General features: G+C 43.3%; 1 protein-coding gene across 2 annotated transcripts; it reads right to left on the bottom strand.

The window, feature by feature from the left end:
• Nucleotides 1-269: 269 nt before the first annotated feature.
• LOC115171138 (reticulophagy regulator 3) lies at nt 270-13,989 on the bottom strand. Of its 2 annotated transcripts, none has more exons than XM_029727673.1 (10): nt 13,849-13,989; nt 13,004-13,277; nt 7,993-8,099; nt 7,602-7,632; nt 7,365-7,491; nt 7,138-7,222; nt 6,396-6,533; nt 6,149-6,222; nt 5,706-5,838; nt 270-2,589 (listed from the first exon to the last, which is right to left on the bottom strand). In XM_029727673.1, the coding sequence occupies exons 2-10, from the start codon at nt 13,246-13,248 to the stop codon at nt 2,021-2,023; spliced, it is 1,509 nt and encodes a 502-aa protein (XP_029583533.1). In that variant the 5' UTR covers nt 13,249-13,277; nt 13,849-13,989; the 3' UTR covers nt 270-2,020. The 2 variants fall into 2 exon arrangements, with proteins under 2 accessions (XP_029583533.1, XP_029583532.1); XM_029727672.1 differs by lacking the exon at nt 13,849-13,989 and adding an exon at nt 13,737-13,839.
• Between the last annotated feature and the right edge of the window lie 3,832 nt (nt 13,990-17,821).

Here is a 17,821-nt window from a genome sequence, read left to right as displayed (position 1 = left end):
CTTTACATACGTCATATCAAAACAAAAGCTTGTTTTCATCACCCTCCACATTTGTGCAAGACGGCCCTGGGACAGCTTGAGTATGTATGGACTCTCGAGTAGTGCATGAAATAAGCGCCAGCAACCAGCCAAATGTCGGTAAAAAGAGTCCCAAGGGAAAAAACTATTTTTATTTACCAGCAACACTGGCTGGTGGACCAAAAGGATGTCAAAAATTGTGATTTTGGATCTGTGCAATATTGCATTGTTTATAAATAACAAAATAAACATTTAATCCAGACTTCATATTTAATAAGATTTGCACATCAAAACCAATGTCAGAGAGAGAAAAAAACTGTACTGAACACATTTATAGAACATAATACTAAGAATGAAGAATTGCCTGGCCGTCTTCATGAAGCGATACTGCAACAACCCCTATTTAAACTAAAGTGGTCCAAAACAAGTCATGTACATTCACTCTTTAATTAAAATCCCAAACCTTTTCAGATCAGACAGATTCTGTTTTCTGGGCCATCTCCATGAACAGGGGATCTAGAAGTTCTATTGTAGGAAATCTCCCACAATCATGATTTTCTATACAACACAAATAGCATCATTGGGCAATTTGTCATATATAAACCAGCATCTCTTTCTGATTGTTTGATCCAGCTACATCAGCAAAACCCATCTGCGGATCATTTCAGTTTCATTGACCAAGAAGAATCACTCCTATTTATTAGATTGATTCCATGAAAAGACAAAAGCAGCAGGAGCTTGTTTGTCCATCGTAGGTTAATCATGCTGACCTGCACAAAAAAAAAGAATAGGCTAACATTTACTGCACCCTAGTTTTTAAAAGACAAGCATATTACATATTCACACTTTTAAAAAAGGCTAATCAGGTTGAGTTTTGTATACCAGCATTGTTCACCCATCAATGTAAACATGTTTTCCTGATGATTTTCTTAAGACGTTTACAAAATGTGGTTCATGCATGAGTTTAGAGGTTAAACAAAGGTTTATATTCTGTACTTCTTACATAAGCATGGATATTCAACAGATTCTCCTCTGAGAAGGATCGGCAAAAATGAGTGAAGATGGTGACAGGGATTGGGAACGCCACGGGAGAAGGGATACAAGGAGCAGGTTAACTTGATAAAAGTTACATATTGTGATGATAAAGACAAAAAGATCTAAATAGCCCATGACTGCTCATTCAAGACACATGGAGAACACAGGAGGCAACCCTACGTTCACGGATCTACCCAGAAATACAGCAAACAAAACAGGACCAATGGTGTGGGAAGAAACATTTCGGGGTGGAGACAGTAAAACACATTTAACTAAAATGCCAATCCCCTTTCTTTAAAACAATGATTTCAGACTCAAAACAAATGAATGTCTCAATCAAGAATGATCTAAAAAAAATATCACCATTAATATTTACTTAGTTTCTAATAGAGAATGAGTGTCTTAAAATTAAAGCAGTGGTTTTTACTAAAAGAGAATACCAGTCAGATATTGCTAAAACTATTTCAAAACAAGGTCATTGCAGTTGTAAAACTTCACTAATCAACAGGAATGTCATACTTGGTCCCATATTAAATAGCCCTGTGTGTCTAGCATTTTAGGAAATGTGTATACTACCTAGTGGTCAACTTAAAAAAAAAACATATTACTCACTAGGGCATACTGGATGACAGGACAGAGAAGTGGTTCCGTAATGCTGTTTCAAAAACAGATGGAGTTTTTTTTACATTGCGTTTCCTATTGCTCAGCCTGCAAAAGAAGACTTTCTGGATGATGGTGGCTTACACACACAAGCTACAGACTAAAGGAAGAAATTGAAAAGTGAGACAGAAAAAGAAATCAGAAGTACTTCACAGTGATATCAACTGAGGCCAATCAGGAGCCTGGCTGCTGGATCCTACGATTAATTGACTCACACATACACGCAGTCAAAACCATCCATAAACATTCAAATCACTCAATCACACACAAAGACTTCGTTTGATTGTTATGCACAGGTAGAGGCACCTCACTGTGGTTTCCCCAGTAGGTTGGAGAGGAAGCTGGACCCCTGTCCCCCACCCTGCCCTCCTCCCCGTCCTCCTGCACCCCCAAAGGAATCCATCTGGTTCAGCTCCGACTGGTCCAGCATCTCAAAGTCCTCTCCGTCCAAGTCTGTGTCCAGCTCCGAGCTAGACTGCTTGCGGTAGCCCCTATGGGCCCCTGCTCTGGTGGGCCCCACCCTCTCTCTGCGGGCGGCAGGGGGACGAGGCTGCATGGCACCAGCCAATGCCGCCTGAATCATGTTGCTAGCGATGATTCCAGCCATGTCACCTCCGAGGAAGTCAGAAACAGGGGGGAGGCCGCCGAAGGAGAGCTCCTCGTCCAGGTCGTCCTGGTCAGAGTCCAGGTGGGATTCCACATCCAGCAGCTCGGCCGTGGTTCGGGGGCCAGTCCGCCCAGACCGAAGACCCAGGCTGGGCAGCCCGATGCATGAGTCGTCGTCATCGTCCATCAGGGTGGCGTCTGGGTTGATGGAGGGGAAGTCATTGAGGTCTCGTGCAAACGACTCCTCATTGTCACTGTGTCTATCAAAATCTGAGGATGAACGGAGAGGAAGGGGTTCAAGATGTTGGAATGTCATTTGTAATTTAAACCACAGACAATCACCCTGCACAACATGTCTTACCAGAGTAGGCAGTCATGCCACAATAAAGAAAACACAGTGCAGTGCCTTATGACATGTCATCCTATCATACAGGCTCTAATGTTAACTACAATTCACAGATAAACATTTGAATCGGTGACTGCTTCGCGCACTGATCCCAGCTTAGTGCGCTGACCTGCGCAAGGACAGCAAGTCTGTTCGTGATCTTGCACATCTGCGCAGCACCTTCAGCATTCAAAAGCTAAAATGGCTTGCGCGATATTAGGCTTCATTAGTTGAGTGACAACCTATGTAATTTGCTATGTTATTGTTATCTATGCAATGTTGAAAATTGTGTTTTACATGCACTGTCAAATTGTTTACCGGAATAAAAGCTCACTAAAAAACTTCCAAACAGTCAAATCCATTTGATTTTGAGATGGGGGTGAAATCCAAAGTTGTGTTCATTGGCTATGTCATAGCCAATTTGTAAAAGATAAATATTGGCACATTACTAAATCAAACATTTAATCTGCAAAAATGACAAGTTACTTTGTGGGTGACAGTGATTTCAGAAGCAAAGTGGGGGACAAAACATAGGCTATATTGCTCCCCCCCTCTAATTTGATAGTGGGGTAGTAGATTACTAGTCTCCGTTATGGCTCAGATCAGTGTTCTACATAGTATACACCATTGACATACAGTGCATTCGGAAAGTATTCAGACCCCTTGACTTTTTCCACATTGTTACTTAACAGCCTTATTCTAAAATTGATTAAATACATATTTTTCCTCAATGTACACACAATACCCCATAATGACAAAGCAAAAATATGTTTAGATTTTTTTTTTTACTGTATAAAAAAATAAAACAGAAATACCTTATTTACATAAGTATTCAGACCCTTTGCTATGAGACTCACAATTGAGCTCAGGTGCACCCTGTTTCCATTGATCACCCTTGATGTTTCCAGTGACAATTTTAGCATGTAAATCTTGGTTGGGCAAACTCAAAAAACATTTGGGGGGGGATGCATGCCAGCAAAGCCACTACACAACACATTAATTGCACAATAACGGTGACCACAAACTGTTAGGGCCTACATAAAGCTGTTCCAACAGCAGAGTCACAACACCTTACCACTGCCACACTTGGCTATCAGCAGGGCCTTGTCTGGCAGTGAAACAGTTCATTCAGCCTCATTTACTGCCTTAAAAAAAAAAACATAGCTGATATGGCTGACTTGCATAAACAAATGTGGTTTCTACTGACAATTAAGAGGTACAAACTATGGCATAAGGGGACGACGTGCGGATAAGAGGCAATCCGTAATTTCGATTAAAACCTTTCTTGGGTCGGGGGCAGTATCCTGAATTTCCGCCTGTCTGACGTGCCCAAAGTAAATTGCCTGTCACTCAGGCCCAGAAGCTAGGATATGCATATAATTGTTAGAATTGGATAAAAGACTCTGAAGTTTCTAAAACTGTTAAAATAATGTCTTGTGAGTATAACAGAACTGATATGGCAGGCGAAAATCCATCCGGAATTTTTTGTTTGTTGCTGAGCTCCCATCAACTTCAAATGTGAAGCTATTGGAAACTATGACTTCCGCCTCCCAGATTGCAGTTCCTATGGCTTCCACTAGATGTCAAGTCTTTATACATGGTTTCAGGCTTGTTTTTTGAAAAACCAACGAGTAAGTTGTTTATCCATGGGGAGAGGTAAGGCAAAAGTCTCTTTGCCCTGCCCCCCCCCCCCCCCTTTCCCCTGCCCTACTCAAGAAATGCCAAAAATATACCATGTTTGTATGCGGCTTTATTAACTCAATGATTGTTTGCAAACTCATATGACACATATTAATGCCAAAATAACATGCAAAACAGGCACACAAAAAAAGCTGGTGGGGCTCATGATTTAGAAAGGCACACGCCTATCTATACAAGGTCTCACAGTTGACAGTGCATATCAGAGTAAAAACCATGCCATGAGTTCGAAGGAACTGTCCGTAGAGCTTTGAGACAGGATTGTGTTGAGGCAAAGATTTGGGGACGGGTACAAAAACATTTCTGCTGCATTGAAGGTCCCCAAGAACAGTGGCCTCCATCATTCTTAAATGGAAGAAGTTTGGAGCCACCAAGACTCTTCCTAGAGCTGACCGCCTGGCCAAACTGAGCAATCGGGGGAGAAGGGCCTTGGTCAGGGAGGTGACCAATCAGGCCTTTATGGTAGAGTGGCCAGACAGAAGCCACTCCTTGGGAAAAGGCACATGACAGCCCGCTTGGAGTTTGCCAAAAGGCACCTAAAGGACTCTCGGACCATGTGAATCAAGATTATCTGGTCTGATGAGTCTTTGGTCTGAATACCAAACGTCACGTCGGAAGGAAACCTGGCACCGTCCCTACGGTGAAGCATGGTGGTGGCAGCATCATGCTGTGGGGACGTTCTTCAGCGGCAGGGAGACTAGTCAGGATTGAGGAAAAGATGAACAGAGCAAAGTACAGAGAGAACCTTGATAAAAAACCTGCACAGGAGCTCTCAGGACCTCAGACTGGGGCGAAGATTCACCTTCCAACAGGACAACAACCCTAAGCACACAGCCAAGACAACGCAGGAGTGGCTTCGGGACAAGTTTTTGCTTTGGCATTATGAGGTATTGTACATAGATTGAGGGAAAAAAACAATTTAATACATTTTAGAATAAGGCAGTAACGTAACAAAATCAATGGGTCTGAATACTTTCCGAATGCACTGTACACACACCAGTTCAGACAGATCCAGCCCAGAGAGGCCCAGCTCATGATCTCCATCAGCAGCTGATTTTATATTAGAATGGAAAATGTATGTGTTTGCATCAAACTGCAGCAATTCTTTCTCTAATCAAAAACAAAGTGTAAAACTAAAACGTATCGTTCCTGTATCGTAGCCCATGTATCTAGATACGCATTCAATCGTCTTGAAAGGGAAAGATGCACATCCCTATTAGCTACATTGGATCTGGCTCTAATTCTCGTGACTCCAGTGTGTGTGCCTGGAGGTGCAGATTCAGCGGGTGGGTGCGTACTGTACCTTCTGAGCCCTCTGTGAGAGGAGTCTGGCCACGGGACAGATTAAAGGTCCCATTGTCTGTGTAGGAGACCTCAGCGTCAGAGTGCTCAGAGTCGGTCATCGCAAGTTCCTTGGCCCCTATAGCATCGTCAAACTGAAAGAGAGGAAAGACATTGAACCATGTTAGTCATTCATAATATACTATGTTTCCTCTTGAATGTAGTCCACATGTCACAGATGATGTGACCTGATATGACTGGGAGGGCCTGCTATTTTTATCTCTAAAGGGGTCAGGCTATTGTAAATCTGAGACCAGCTGCAGTCTTAAGCTACATATGCCACTCCTGGCCATCTAACTGAGTAATAACCAACACAGGAAACAAATAGGCATAACCATAACAGTCAAATAGATGACAACCTGACTATGCTTTTGGACTGCACATGAAATTCATCAGGTGAATTACCGTCGGACAGAATGCAGCAAGCTCCTCCTCACTGTCATCACCGGATGCTGCACCCTGAATTGGCTTGCGGAGGACTGCAGAGCAAACACATAAACACAGACCACAGGTTACAATGACTGAGTTACTCCCTTGATCCAGTCAAGGTAGAAGGAGATACACTGGTTTAGGTTTGTCCATGCAAACTGTATCAATGCCAATGCAACCATCAGACACAAACACACAGACAACACACACACACTGTACTCACACTGGTTGTCGATGGGCTTTGACATCATATACCCGCGAACGCTGAAGTCCAGCCACTGCAGGGCCGGCTCCAGCTTCACGCACACACGCTGCCACACTCGGTGGTACGCTGCCAGGGGGCACAGCAGAACAGCCAGCACTGGGACAAGAGAGAATGGCTTAATGTTAGTGGAAACATCACTGGGCATAAACAAACAAAAAAGAACCATGGCTGCATTCATCTGTGCTATTAGGCTCTGGCTCACCCAATCCCCAGCCTCCGAGCTGCTCTCCTCAGCCCAGACACACCCATGGGCTTGAGCCCAACTAATCTCGCCATTCAACAGAGAACGAAACAAAGAGTGGGAGCTCTAGCAGCCACGAGATTGTTAAGTACGGCGGAGGGCCCTGGCAAGGCCTCCCTGATCTTGGCTCTCCGGTTGATCGGTCGCTCTACATTGGTTAGAGGTGTGGGGATTAGCATGTCTCAGCCTGACCTCCTTCCTGCATCTCCCTCCCTGCCTGCCTTCCCTCGAGTACCATCATTCCTGCTTCCCCCTCTTCCCTCCCTGCCTGCCTTAGCCCAGCCAGGCGCTAATCACCTCACAGACAGAACCCTGGTGCCGGGGACACAGATCTGGTTTCACCAGCCATGCATTTTTAACAAGGGCAGCCAGCTTCCCCACCATTAGGGAGCTCTGAATGGGGATGGTGTTTGGGAAACAGGAGGGTGGGGTAGGTGGGTCATCTCTCACTGTACTCACCCACAGAGTAAGAGAGCACCAGTCCAGGAATGTACCGTCCAACCATGACCAGACAAGTCAAGAGGGCACAGGTCAGGAGGCAGAACTAGAGACAACAAACAGAGTTCAACTGGTCAAGTTACTGATTAGTTGTATGTTCACAGTAGGCTGAGAGTAGACAAGATATTGTATTAGGGTTTATATAGGAGACCCTTCATACTAGTAAAAGGGGAGTGCCAAGGCCTCACCTTGCCAGGGTTGTGGCGTTTGAACTGCACCAGGCTGGATATGAAGGCCAGCCCAGAGACCCAGACCTCAGCAATGTGGTGACACAGCTCTGGAACACTGAGCACCCCTGGCTGCACCAGGCCCCAGCTGCAAGATAGAAGTACAACAACCTCAGTGACATCATCTCTCTGTGACCACTGCCCAACCAGATTGTGGCGATAGGATACAAATGATATATTTTTAAGACGTAGGCCTACCTTTCATTTTCAGACTCATCAGGTTTTTTAACTGTGGGAAGAGACAGAAAATGCACTTAACACCCGCATTTAGCAACAATTCACATCACTACATGCACTACACTTGGACACTCTACACCACATGAGTTTAAATGAGGACAGGCATGACAAAGGATATCATTCATTATACAGGGTCTAATGAATAGTATAGACCAGGGCCAGTAGGGTATTCACACCAAGGGTAGTATGACACTGGGGAATAAGGGACAGGATTTAAGAACCAAGTCAGTTGTAATTAACACAGTTGGGCAGAGGTACTCAGTAGGGACAGATCAAGACACAGTGGGGCATGAGGCGTTGGGTGCAGAATAAGGCAGACTTCCCAGAAATAAATGTACTATATCCTCCTCACCTCTGATCTCAGGCCAGATCTTGGTCCTCCAGCTATCAACGCAGATGAATACAAGCAGGCCAGAGGACAGCAGGAAGAGCGGGCGCAGCGAGGTCAGGGCAAAGAACCTGGAACAGAACACTAAGGTCAGCTTCAGAACAGCTGACGTTTCCTTTTGTTTAAGATGTCACAAACACCCTGTGGACTCCCGTGCAAGTGGCAGTTACGCACAGACTTGGGTGTCTGTGTGTGGTGCCTCAGTTACTGACTGAATGTGACGGAAAAGCCCGACACCACAAATATTGTGGTGATAGTTTGTGTGTACATGTGACTTTGATCTCTACTTTGAATACAGGTGTTTCCTGTGTTTTTACTCAGGAGGTGACAATGTTGTCAGACTCTGACAGCAGACAATCTAGACATTAGTTCAAATGAGGACAACAAAGGTTTAGAACTGCATTCACTTCAAGCTCACCAAGAGGCAAACACTCTTTTACATTGCCAGGCCAGCATTGTAAATAAGATTCTGTAATATCTACATGCAGACCACCATAGTCCCTGTGCCCAAGAACGCCAAGGTAACCTGTCTAAATGACTATCGCCCCATAGAGCTCACAATCTGTATCCATGAAATGATTTTAAAAGGCTGGTCATGGTTCACATGAACACAATCATCCCAGACACCCTTGACCCACTCCAATTCGCATACCACCCAAACAGATCACACATTCTCTATTGCACATCACACTGCCCTTCCCCACTTGGACAAAAGGAACACCTATGTGAGCATGCGGCTCATTGACTACAGCTCCGTGTTCAACACCAGTGCCCTCCAACCGCATCACTAAGCTAAGGACCCTGGGACTGAACGCCTCCCTCCTGATGAGACGCCCCCAGGTGGTAGGCAACACATCCGCCACGCTGAACCTCAACACGGGGGCCCCTCAGGGGTGCGTGCTTAGTCACCTCCTGTACTCCCTGTTCACCCATTACTGTGTGGCCGCACACGACTCCAACACCATCATTACATTTGCTGACGACACGACGGTGGTAGGCCTGATCACCGACAACGATGAGAACGCCTATAGGGAGCAGGTCAGAGAACTGCCAGTGTGGTGCCAGGCCAACAACCTCTCAACGTCAGCAAGTCAAAGGAGCTGATTGTGGACGACAAGAAACGGAGGGCCGAGCACACCCCCACTCACATCGAAGGGGCTGTAGTAGACCGGGTCGAGAGCTTCAAGTTCCTCAGTGTTCAAATCACAAAGGATCTATCATGGTCCAAACAGACCAACACAGTCGTGAAGAGGGCACGACAATGCCCCTTCCCCCTCAGGAGGCTGAAAAGATTTGGCATGGGCCCTCAGATCCTCAAAATGTTCTACAGCTGCACCATTGAGAGCATCTTGACTGGCTAAATCACCGGTTGGTATGGCAATTGCTTGGCACCCGACCACAAAGTGCTACAGAGTGTAGTGCATACGGCCCAGTACATTACTGGGGCCGAGCTCTCTACCATCCAGGCCCTCTATACCAGGCGGTGTCAGAGGATGGCCTTAAAAATTGTCAAAGACTCCAGCCACCCAAATGATAGACTGCTATTGCACGGCAAGTGGTACCGATGCACCAAGTCTGGAACCAACAGGACCCTGAACAGCTTCTGCCCCCAAGCCATAAGACTGCTAAATAGTTAGTCCAGATAGCTATTTGGTTTTCTGCACTGACCCTTTTTGCACTAATTCTTTGACTCATCACATACGCTGCTGCTACTGTTTTACTATCTGCCACTTTATTCCTAGTTATATGTACATATCTATCTCAATTACCTCGTACCCCTGCACATCGACTCTGTACTGGTACGCCTTGTGCATAGCCAAGTTATCGTTACTCATTGCGTATCTATTATTAATTTTACGCGTTTTACTTTTCTATTATTTCTCTTTTTTTGTCTCTGCATTGTTGGGAAGGGCCCATAAGTAAGCATTTCACTGTTAGTCCACACCTGTTGTTTACAAAGCATGTAACAAATAAAATTGTATTTGTTCTTAATTGATCTGTCCAGTAAAATAAAAGGTAAAATAAAAACAGGCCTAGTAGCCTTCAGATTGGTTTCAAAAGCAGTGTTGGAATTCAGGACTTTGTAATCTAGCTATGCAAACAACTGGCCCAAAAATAGATAGCTAGATGGCACCTATTACACGTGGCTCCATTACCACTTGGTTTAACACATCTAAAAGACAGTTAGTGGCCACAATAACAGCAGAGTGAAATGTTGCTGATAGCCTACATCATTAAATATTAGAGAACTATTGGCTGAAAATGCATGGCATACAGCTTCTTATTAGTAGTACTGAGTAGAGGTCGACCGATTATGATTTTTCAACGCCGATACCGATTGTTGGAGGACCAAAAAAGCAGATGCCGATTAATCCGCCGATTTTTTTTTTTTTTTACATTTGTAATAATGACAATTACAACAATACTGAATGAACACTTATTTTAACTTAATATAATACATAAATACTATCAATTTAGCCTCCAATAAATAATGAAACATGTTCAATTTGGTTTAAATAATGCAAAAACAAAGTGTTGGAGAAGAAAGTAAAAGTGCAATATGTGCCATGTAAAAAAGCTAACGTTTAAGTTCCATGCTCAGAACATGAGAACATATGAAAGCTGGTGGTTCCTTTTAACATGAGTCTTCAATATTCCCAGGTAAGAAGTTTGTTATTATAGGAATTATAGTTATTATAGGAATTATAGGACTATTTCTCTCTATACGATTTGTATTTCATATACCTTTGACTATTGGATGTTCTTATAGGCACTTTAGTATTGCCAGTGTAACAGTATAGCTTCCGTCCCTCTCCTCGCTCCTACCTGGGCTCGAACCAGGAACACAACAACAGCCACCCTCGAAGCAGCGTTACCCATGCAGAGCAAGGGGAACAACTACTCCAAGTCTCAGAGCGAGTGACGTTTGAAATGCCATTAGCGCGCACCCCACTAACTAGCTAGCCATTTCACATCGGTTACACCAGCCTAATCTCGGGGGTTGATAGGCTTGAAGTCATAAACAGCGCAATGCTTGAAGAATTGCGAAGAGCTGCTGGCAAACGCACAAAGGTGCTGTTTGAATGAATGCTTACGAGCCTGCTGCTGCATACCATCGCTCAGTCAGACTGCTCTATCAAATCATAGACTTAATTATAATAACACACAGAAATACGAGCCTTTGGTCATTAATATGGTCGAATCCGGAAACTATCATTTCGAAAACGAAACGTTTATTTCAGTGAAATACGTAACCGTTCCGTATTTTATCTAACGGGTGGCATCCCTAAGTATAAATATTCCTGTTACATTGCACAACCTTCAATGTTATGTCATAATTACGTACAATTCTGGCAAATTAATTACGGCCTTTGTTAGGAATAAATGGACTTCACAGTTCGCAATGAGCCAGGCAGCCCAAACTGCTGTATATACCATGACTGCTTGTACAGAACGCAAGAGAAGTGACACAACTCCTCTAGTTATAAGAAATTCATGTTAGCAGGCAATATTAACTAAACATGCAGGTTTAAAAATATATACTTGTGTATTGATTTTAAAGAAAGGCATTGATGTTTATGGTTAGGTACATCGTGCAACGACAGTGCTTTTTTCGCAAATGCGCTTGTTAAATCATCACCCGTTTGTTGAAGTAGGCTGTGATTCGATGAGAAATTAACAGGCACCGCATCGATTATATGCAAAGCAGGACACATTAGATAAACTAGTAATATCATCAACCATGTGTAGTTAACTAGTGATTATGTTAAGATTGATAGTTTTTTATAAGATAAGTTTAATGCTAGCCAGCAACTTACCTTGGCTTCTTGCTGCCCTCACGTAACAGGTAGTCAGCCTGCCATGCAGGCTCCCCGTGGAGTGCAATGTAAGGCAGGTGGTTAGAGCGTTGGACTAGTAACTGGAAGGTTGCAAAAACGAATCCCAGAGGTGACACGGTAAAAATCTGTTGTTCTGCCCCTGAATAAGGCAGTTAACCCCCGTTCCTAGGCCGTCATTGAAAATAAGAATGTGTTCTTAATCTGATTTGCCTAGTTAAATAAAGGTGTAAAAAAATATATATAAAAAAAAAAGCGGCAAATCGGTGGCCAAAAATACCGATTGTTATGAAAACTTGGCCCTAATTAAATCGGCCATTCCGATTAATCGGTCGACCTCTAGTACTGAGATAGATAACACATTCAGAAGGAAACAAAACCCTGACCCCCATTTCTTAGGGACTTCTGTTTAAAGTAAAAAGTACACACATACCCATTGGTAATCATGTCTATTGATTGTGTGCAAACTAAAACACACAACAGAGTTTTCCAATTCCTATACGACACACCAGCACTGGTACTGTTAGGGTGGGCTTACTTCTTATACACTTCTCCCCAAAAATACATGTGACTTGTCTCATTTCATGCATTACGATATATCACTCTGGGCATATATAGACAATTAGTTCACCACACTAAGCAGGCTGACTTCTTGGCATCGATTGATTGGTGACATGGTGGCTGTTTGCAATGACACATTTAGGATATTGACTCTGTAATACAAAGTGCATCGCCTCTGTAGGGGGACATTGCCTTATACGACTTTTACTATTGTCATATCACTAATTCCTTTCACAGATTCTGTTTTACACTCCTTGTAGACATTTGACATAAAGGCTTAACTAGAGTATGTGCCTATTTCCATTGAAAGATAATGTCAACCCCCATTGTAGATAGTGTTTCTAATGCAGCCTACAGAAGCACAATAGTGCTTTGGTGATCTATTAATAGCAGCTCTGGTGAGCCATCTGTCTTATCTTAAATTGATGGGAGACGTTTTCGTTGTGCAAAAGCTTCTGATGGTACAGTAGATATGATTACTGTACTTGGATATGATTTATATGTAAGGCATGAATTATACATTGTACAAATATGCTTGTCATCACTGCTATACCATTTATAATTTCTCAAAAACTTACCAGAACACAACGTTGACCACTGTGTACAGTAGCACACTCTGAAACGGCCTTTCCCACACCAGAATGGACTGTAGGTAGGTCAACACCGGCTCGTAAGGTCCGAGTCTCTCCTGAAGCGAGGCTTTAACAACGCGGACCTGGCCATCTCTTTCGCTGGAGCATGGTCGACTTCTCAGGCCAAGAGTCGACCTCTGTTTTCCTGAACACTCTCCCATGGCATTTTCCAGTCCTTCCGTATGCGCCATCTCTCGCGTCAAATGTTGATTAAATAACCCTGTAAAATAACACCTGGGTATAATTATGGAGCTAACTAAAGAAAGTGTCGTGTCCCAGATCGTGTCTCCCACTTCGACGTCAGAACAACCGAAACCAAGCCCGACTAGAAGACGATAGCAGCCTTGTTACCTTGTCACTCTCAAACAAAGCTACAGTAACTGTCAAAAGTCCCTGCCCGAACAAGCTTGTCAGTTAACAAAAATACGCGAACATTCCTGTATCTAGTCAAATTTACCACGCAGTGTCGTTTCACCTGGCTAAGTATTTTGTTAGCGAACTAGCCAAAAAGCTAGCTGTATTTGGCTAGCTAGCTATGTGTGCTAACTGAATACTCATAATAGTGCACTGTAGCTAACGTTAGCTAGCAAGCAACTGCACGATGCTATCAATATCTTTACCAACTATGACTAGAGCGTATCAATTATTTGTAAATTATCACACAAAAACGGACACCTACTTTGACATTATTGCAGAAAATTATCAAGTGGTATTGACAATATGGCGTTGCCCTAAACCTAGCTAATTGAAACGCTTTTTTTTACAAAAAAAATCGTAGTCAACTGTCTCACCAATCAGAAGCAACAGCACTACTTTGTCGTTTATTGTGGATTTAGCTGTGGACAGACAGGTTGCGGACCAAAGTATGTGAATGACATTTCAATAACCTATATTCAAGTAATCTATATCAGTCAATTGTGTAATATATCCTGTATTTACACTTTACTATCACTATCAGATATCACACTATACAGCAGTTGCAATGAAATCATGCATGCAGTATGCCTCATTCTATAATTACAGCTAGATCTGCATGTATGAATGAGTTAAACCTGAAGTTGCTTTTAAAATACATTTGAAAATAGTTCAAATCATTTCGATAGAATTTAGAAGATGTATCGAAAACCCAAATGGAGCAGTTTTTATTCTGCAACAAATCAGATGCCACGTAAATAAAGAAGCTGGATTATTGCGAGTAACGTCATAAGGATAATGTAAGTGCAGTTTTTTGTTCGTACCGGAAGCAAACGGAACGAAGCGGGAGGGACCTACCTACATTTGTCCAATAGAAACTCTCGTTTCGTTTTGCAACTGTTTGGACTAATGATTACACCCTTTATCCACTGTTTAAAAGGCACAATTCCCCCAAATGAGGGGAACTGCTCATCGTAAATAACATAAATCCGTATTCTTTTATAAATTTAACGGAGGTTGGCATCCAATAAATGTTGCATTACCGCCACCTACTAGAATGGAGTATAACTCCACTAAACTTTGCTTGAAAATAACAAAATTAACAAACAAATACCGTTACCATCTAACCAAACACAATGTTGCCAACTTAGCGACTTTGTCGCTATATTTAGAGAGTATTCAGACCCCTCTAGCGACACATTTTTAAAAAAATCGACTAGCGACTTTTTCTGGTGTTATTGGAGACTCTGAGGTGAAAGCACGTATCGTTCTTACTCTTCTCAACGAGCAGCGGGTGCTGCCCCGGGCCCCACCCAAAGCACTCACAGGTGGCCCAGTCCTCGCGCAGCAGTCCCTCCCAGCTGCAGTCAGAGCAGGAGATGGTCACCCCTCTGCGCCCAGACTGCAAATGAATCGCACTGGCTTACATTCACAGCGGGATGTAAATGTAAAATGTTCTTTGTCTAAAATAAATCACTGCACAAAAATAAATCACTGCATTTGACTCTCACAGCTTCAGTCACTTACTCACCTTGTCCACTGTGTGTGTGCGCCTCTCTGTGACAAGCTAAACATCTAGCTGGCTAGCTCATCATGTCTCAGTCTAAACTGTACACTCAAAAATACAGAAAGGAGTGGGAATCAAACCTTGAATTCAAAGCCTGGTTGAAGCCGTTTTTTGGAGATGATACACGGGCATACTGCCTGTATTGTAAGGCTGATTTCTACGCCAAACTTAGTGATGTAAAAAAACACATGACAACTCAAAAACATACTAAAAAGGCAAAGCCTTATAACAGTTCCACCCAAAACAAGCTGTCATTTATGATTTAAAAAATTGACTCTGCAAAAAAGGCTGAGGCCACCATGGTATTAGCTATCGCTGAACACTGTTCCATGCTGGCATGTGATCACATTGGAGAAGCATGTAGAGCTGCTTTCTCAGACTCCACTGGTGCTACCCACTTCAAAATGCACAGGACAACGTGTACAGAAATGATTAATGGTGTTCTAGCACCATACTTTCTGAAAAAGGTGGTCGCAGATGTGAGTGACCAGCATTTCAGCCTCCTCCTCGATGAGTCCACGGATATAAGTGTTTCTAAGTACCTGGGGGTTGTGATAAGGTACTTTGGTGACACCAAGCAGACAATTGTATCAACATTTCTGGGGCCTGTTGAGTTGGAGGGAGGAGATGCCAAATCTATAGCCCGTGATGTTGTGGCTTTCCTCGAGAAGTGTCGTCTTAAAGAGGAACTCCTGGGGATAGGGACTGACAATGCTTCTGTTATGACGGGGATTAACAATGGGGTCCATAAAGTGCTGAAGGAGGAGTATGGCCTCAAATATCTGGTTCTTATTCGCTGTGTGTGCCACTCTGCAGCTTGCTGTAAGTCCTGCTTCCAATGACACCATCCCCCGTAGTGTGGAGTACTTGGTACGAGAGACTTATAACTGGCTTTCAGTGTCTCCAAAGCGCATGGAGGCCTACAAGGCCATATATGAGACCATCAACTGTGGGGAGAAACCTTTCCAGATAACCAAGGTGTGTGCCACACGTTGGCTCTCCATTGAACCCGCGGTTTCACGCATTTTGGATCAGTGGGAGGAGCTGAGGCTGCATTTTGCTGAGGTTTTATACTCCATGTACAGTGATCCTCAAAACATATTGTATCTGACTTTTTTAAAGTCAGTGCTGGGTGAGGTACAGTTGGCCATCAAGGCTTTTGAGGGAGAGCGAGTAGATCCTCTTAAGCTACTTGATAGCTTGGTTAGCCTGATCAAGTCTGTGAGCAGCAGGGTACTGAATCCACTGGCAAATGTTTATGTACTCAAAGGGCCAATAGATGGATACATCAGTCCCAAACCGTACCTTGGTTATCTTTTGGAGTCAAAGGCAGCTGAGCTCCACCTTGCGCCTGAGGATGAAAACAATGTCCGAAAGCGGTGCGTAGCTTTCACCATCTCCCTCACTAATGAGTTGAGGGTGAGACTGCCAGACAACATCAAAGCATTGCAGTACATGTCAGTTTTTAATGTGGAGGAAACTTTAAAGCACAATAAGAGCCCTGGAGAAATATAAAAAATAACCAAGCTCCTTGGCTGCTCCCCTGCAGAGATAGACAAGATTGTCCAGCAATGGCATGCCATCCATCTTAGTAAATGGAATGAGACAAAAAACACACTGGGCTTCTGGAGTGAGATTTGGAAGTTCAGGGATGCAGCTGATATCAACCCGTTTCAAGAACTTGCCATGGCTGCTGTGTCTGTGTTGTCCTTGCCACACTCGAATGCTGAAGTCGAGAGGGTATTCAGCCAGATGAGTGTGGTAAAAAGCAAACTTAGAAATTGGATGTCCTTGCAGACCCTTTACTCCATCCTGTACATTCAATATGGACTGAAGCTGTCTGGTGAGGCTTGCTATGAGCACCAGCTGCCTGATAATGTTTTGCAGCTTTTTGGCACATCAGCTGCTTACTCATTTAAGTCAGCTCCCTCATTTGCTGAACCTGCCATAGAGAGCCTTGACCAAAATCACCATGACCAAAATCACCATGACCCACTCTTTCTGTGAGCCAGCACAGCCTGTGTGTGTGGAGGGGGGGTCTGAAAAAAACAACAATTAACCTGAATTAGGGCCAGACTAGTTACCATAATTTTCTCACATTGCCATTGACAGTTTTTTCTATGGTCTCTTTTTGGTCCATTTAGATTGTAAATGTAGATTGTATACAAAAAAATGTAAAAATGTTATGGTTAAAAATGTTCATGTTTTACTGTGACTTGTTGTAGGCTCCTAAGTGGACCATAAGGTTAAAAACCAAACCAAATTTAGAAAACTAAACTAAAAAACTAAAACTAAAAAGATAAAATAAAATAAAAAACTAAGGAACTCTGCCAGAGTGTCTCTTTTGGGTCACTTTTGCCGGTCCCAAGCCCGGATAAAGGAGGAGGGTTGGAATTGTGACATAAAAAAAAACAAGAATCGACTGAAGAAAGTTCATTTGGAGTTCTAAACATATTTAGGGTGTTTTTTTACTCACTTTTTGTCTCTCCAACGACGTTATTCCTCTCTCCTACAGCGTTCATCACAATTACATGCACATGGCAAATTATGCAAATTAGGTGATGGAGTCATTTAGCGACGTCTAGCGACTTTTAGGACAGCCAATAGTTACTTTCCTTACTGAGGAGTTGGCAACACTGCTTCCGTGCAAGCCCCGGGCTCCGAGAACTTCACCACACCTACCCCTCTCTGATATTTCGCCCTCACTCACTCCCATTTCTCCTCCTGTCTTCGATCCGGCATACAGCTCCCTCTACTAACACTTTCTACCATTCTTATTTAGT

This window comes from Salmo trutta, chromosome 32, assembly GCF_901001165.1.
Source record: "Salmo trutta chromosome 32, fSalTru1.1, whole genome shotgun sequence".
NCBI classification, from domain to species: Eukaryota; Metazoa; Chordata; class Actinopteri; order Salmoniformes; family Salmonidae; genus Salmo; species Salmo trutta.
This window is presented reverse-complemented; position numbering and strand designations above follow the sequence as displayed.

Coding starts and splice junctions, on each gene's coding strand:
- LOC115171138 (XM_029727673.1), bottom strand. CDS start 13,248: ATGGCGCATACGGAAGGACTGGAAAATGCCATGGGAGAGTGTTCAGGA. Junction 7,633..7,992: donor GATCTGGCCTGAGATCAGAG/GTGAGGAGGATA, acceptor CTCTTCCCACAG/TTAAAAAACCTGATGAGTCT. Junction 2,590..5,705: donor TCTCACAGAGGGCTCAGAAG/GTACAGTACGCA, acceptor GTTCATCCTCAG/ATTTTGATAGACACAGTGAC.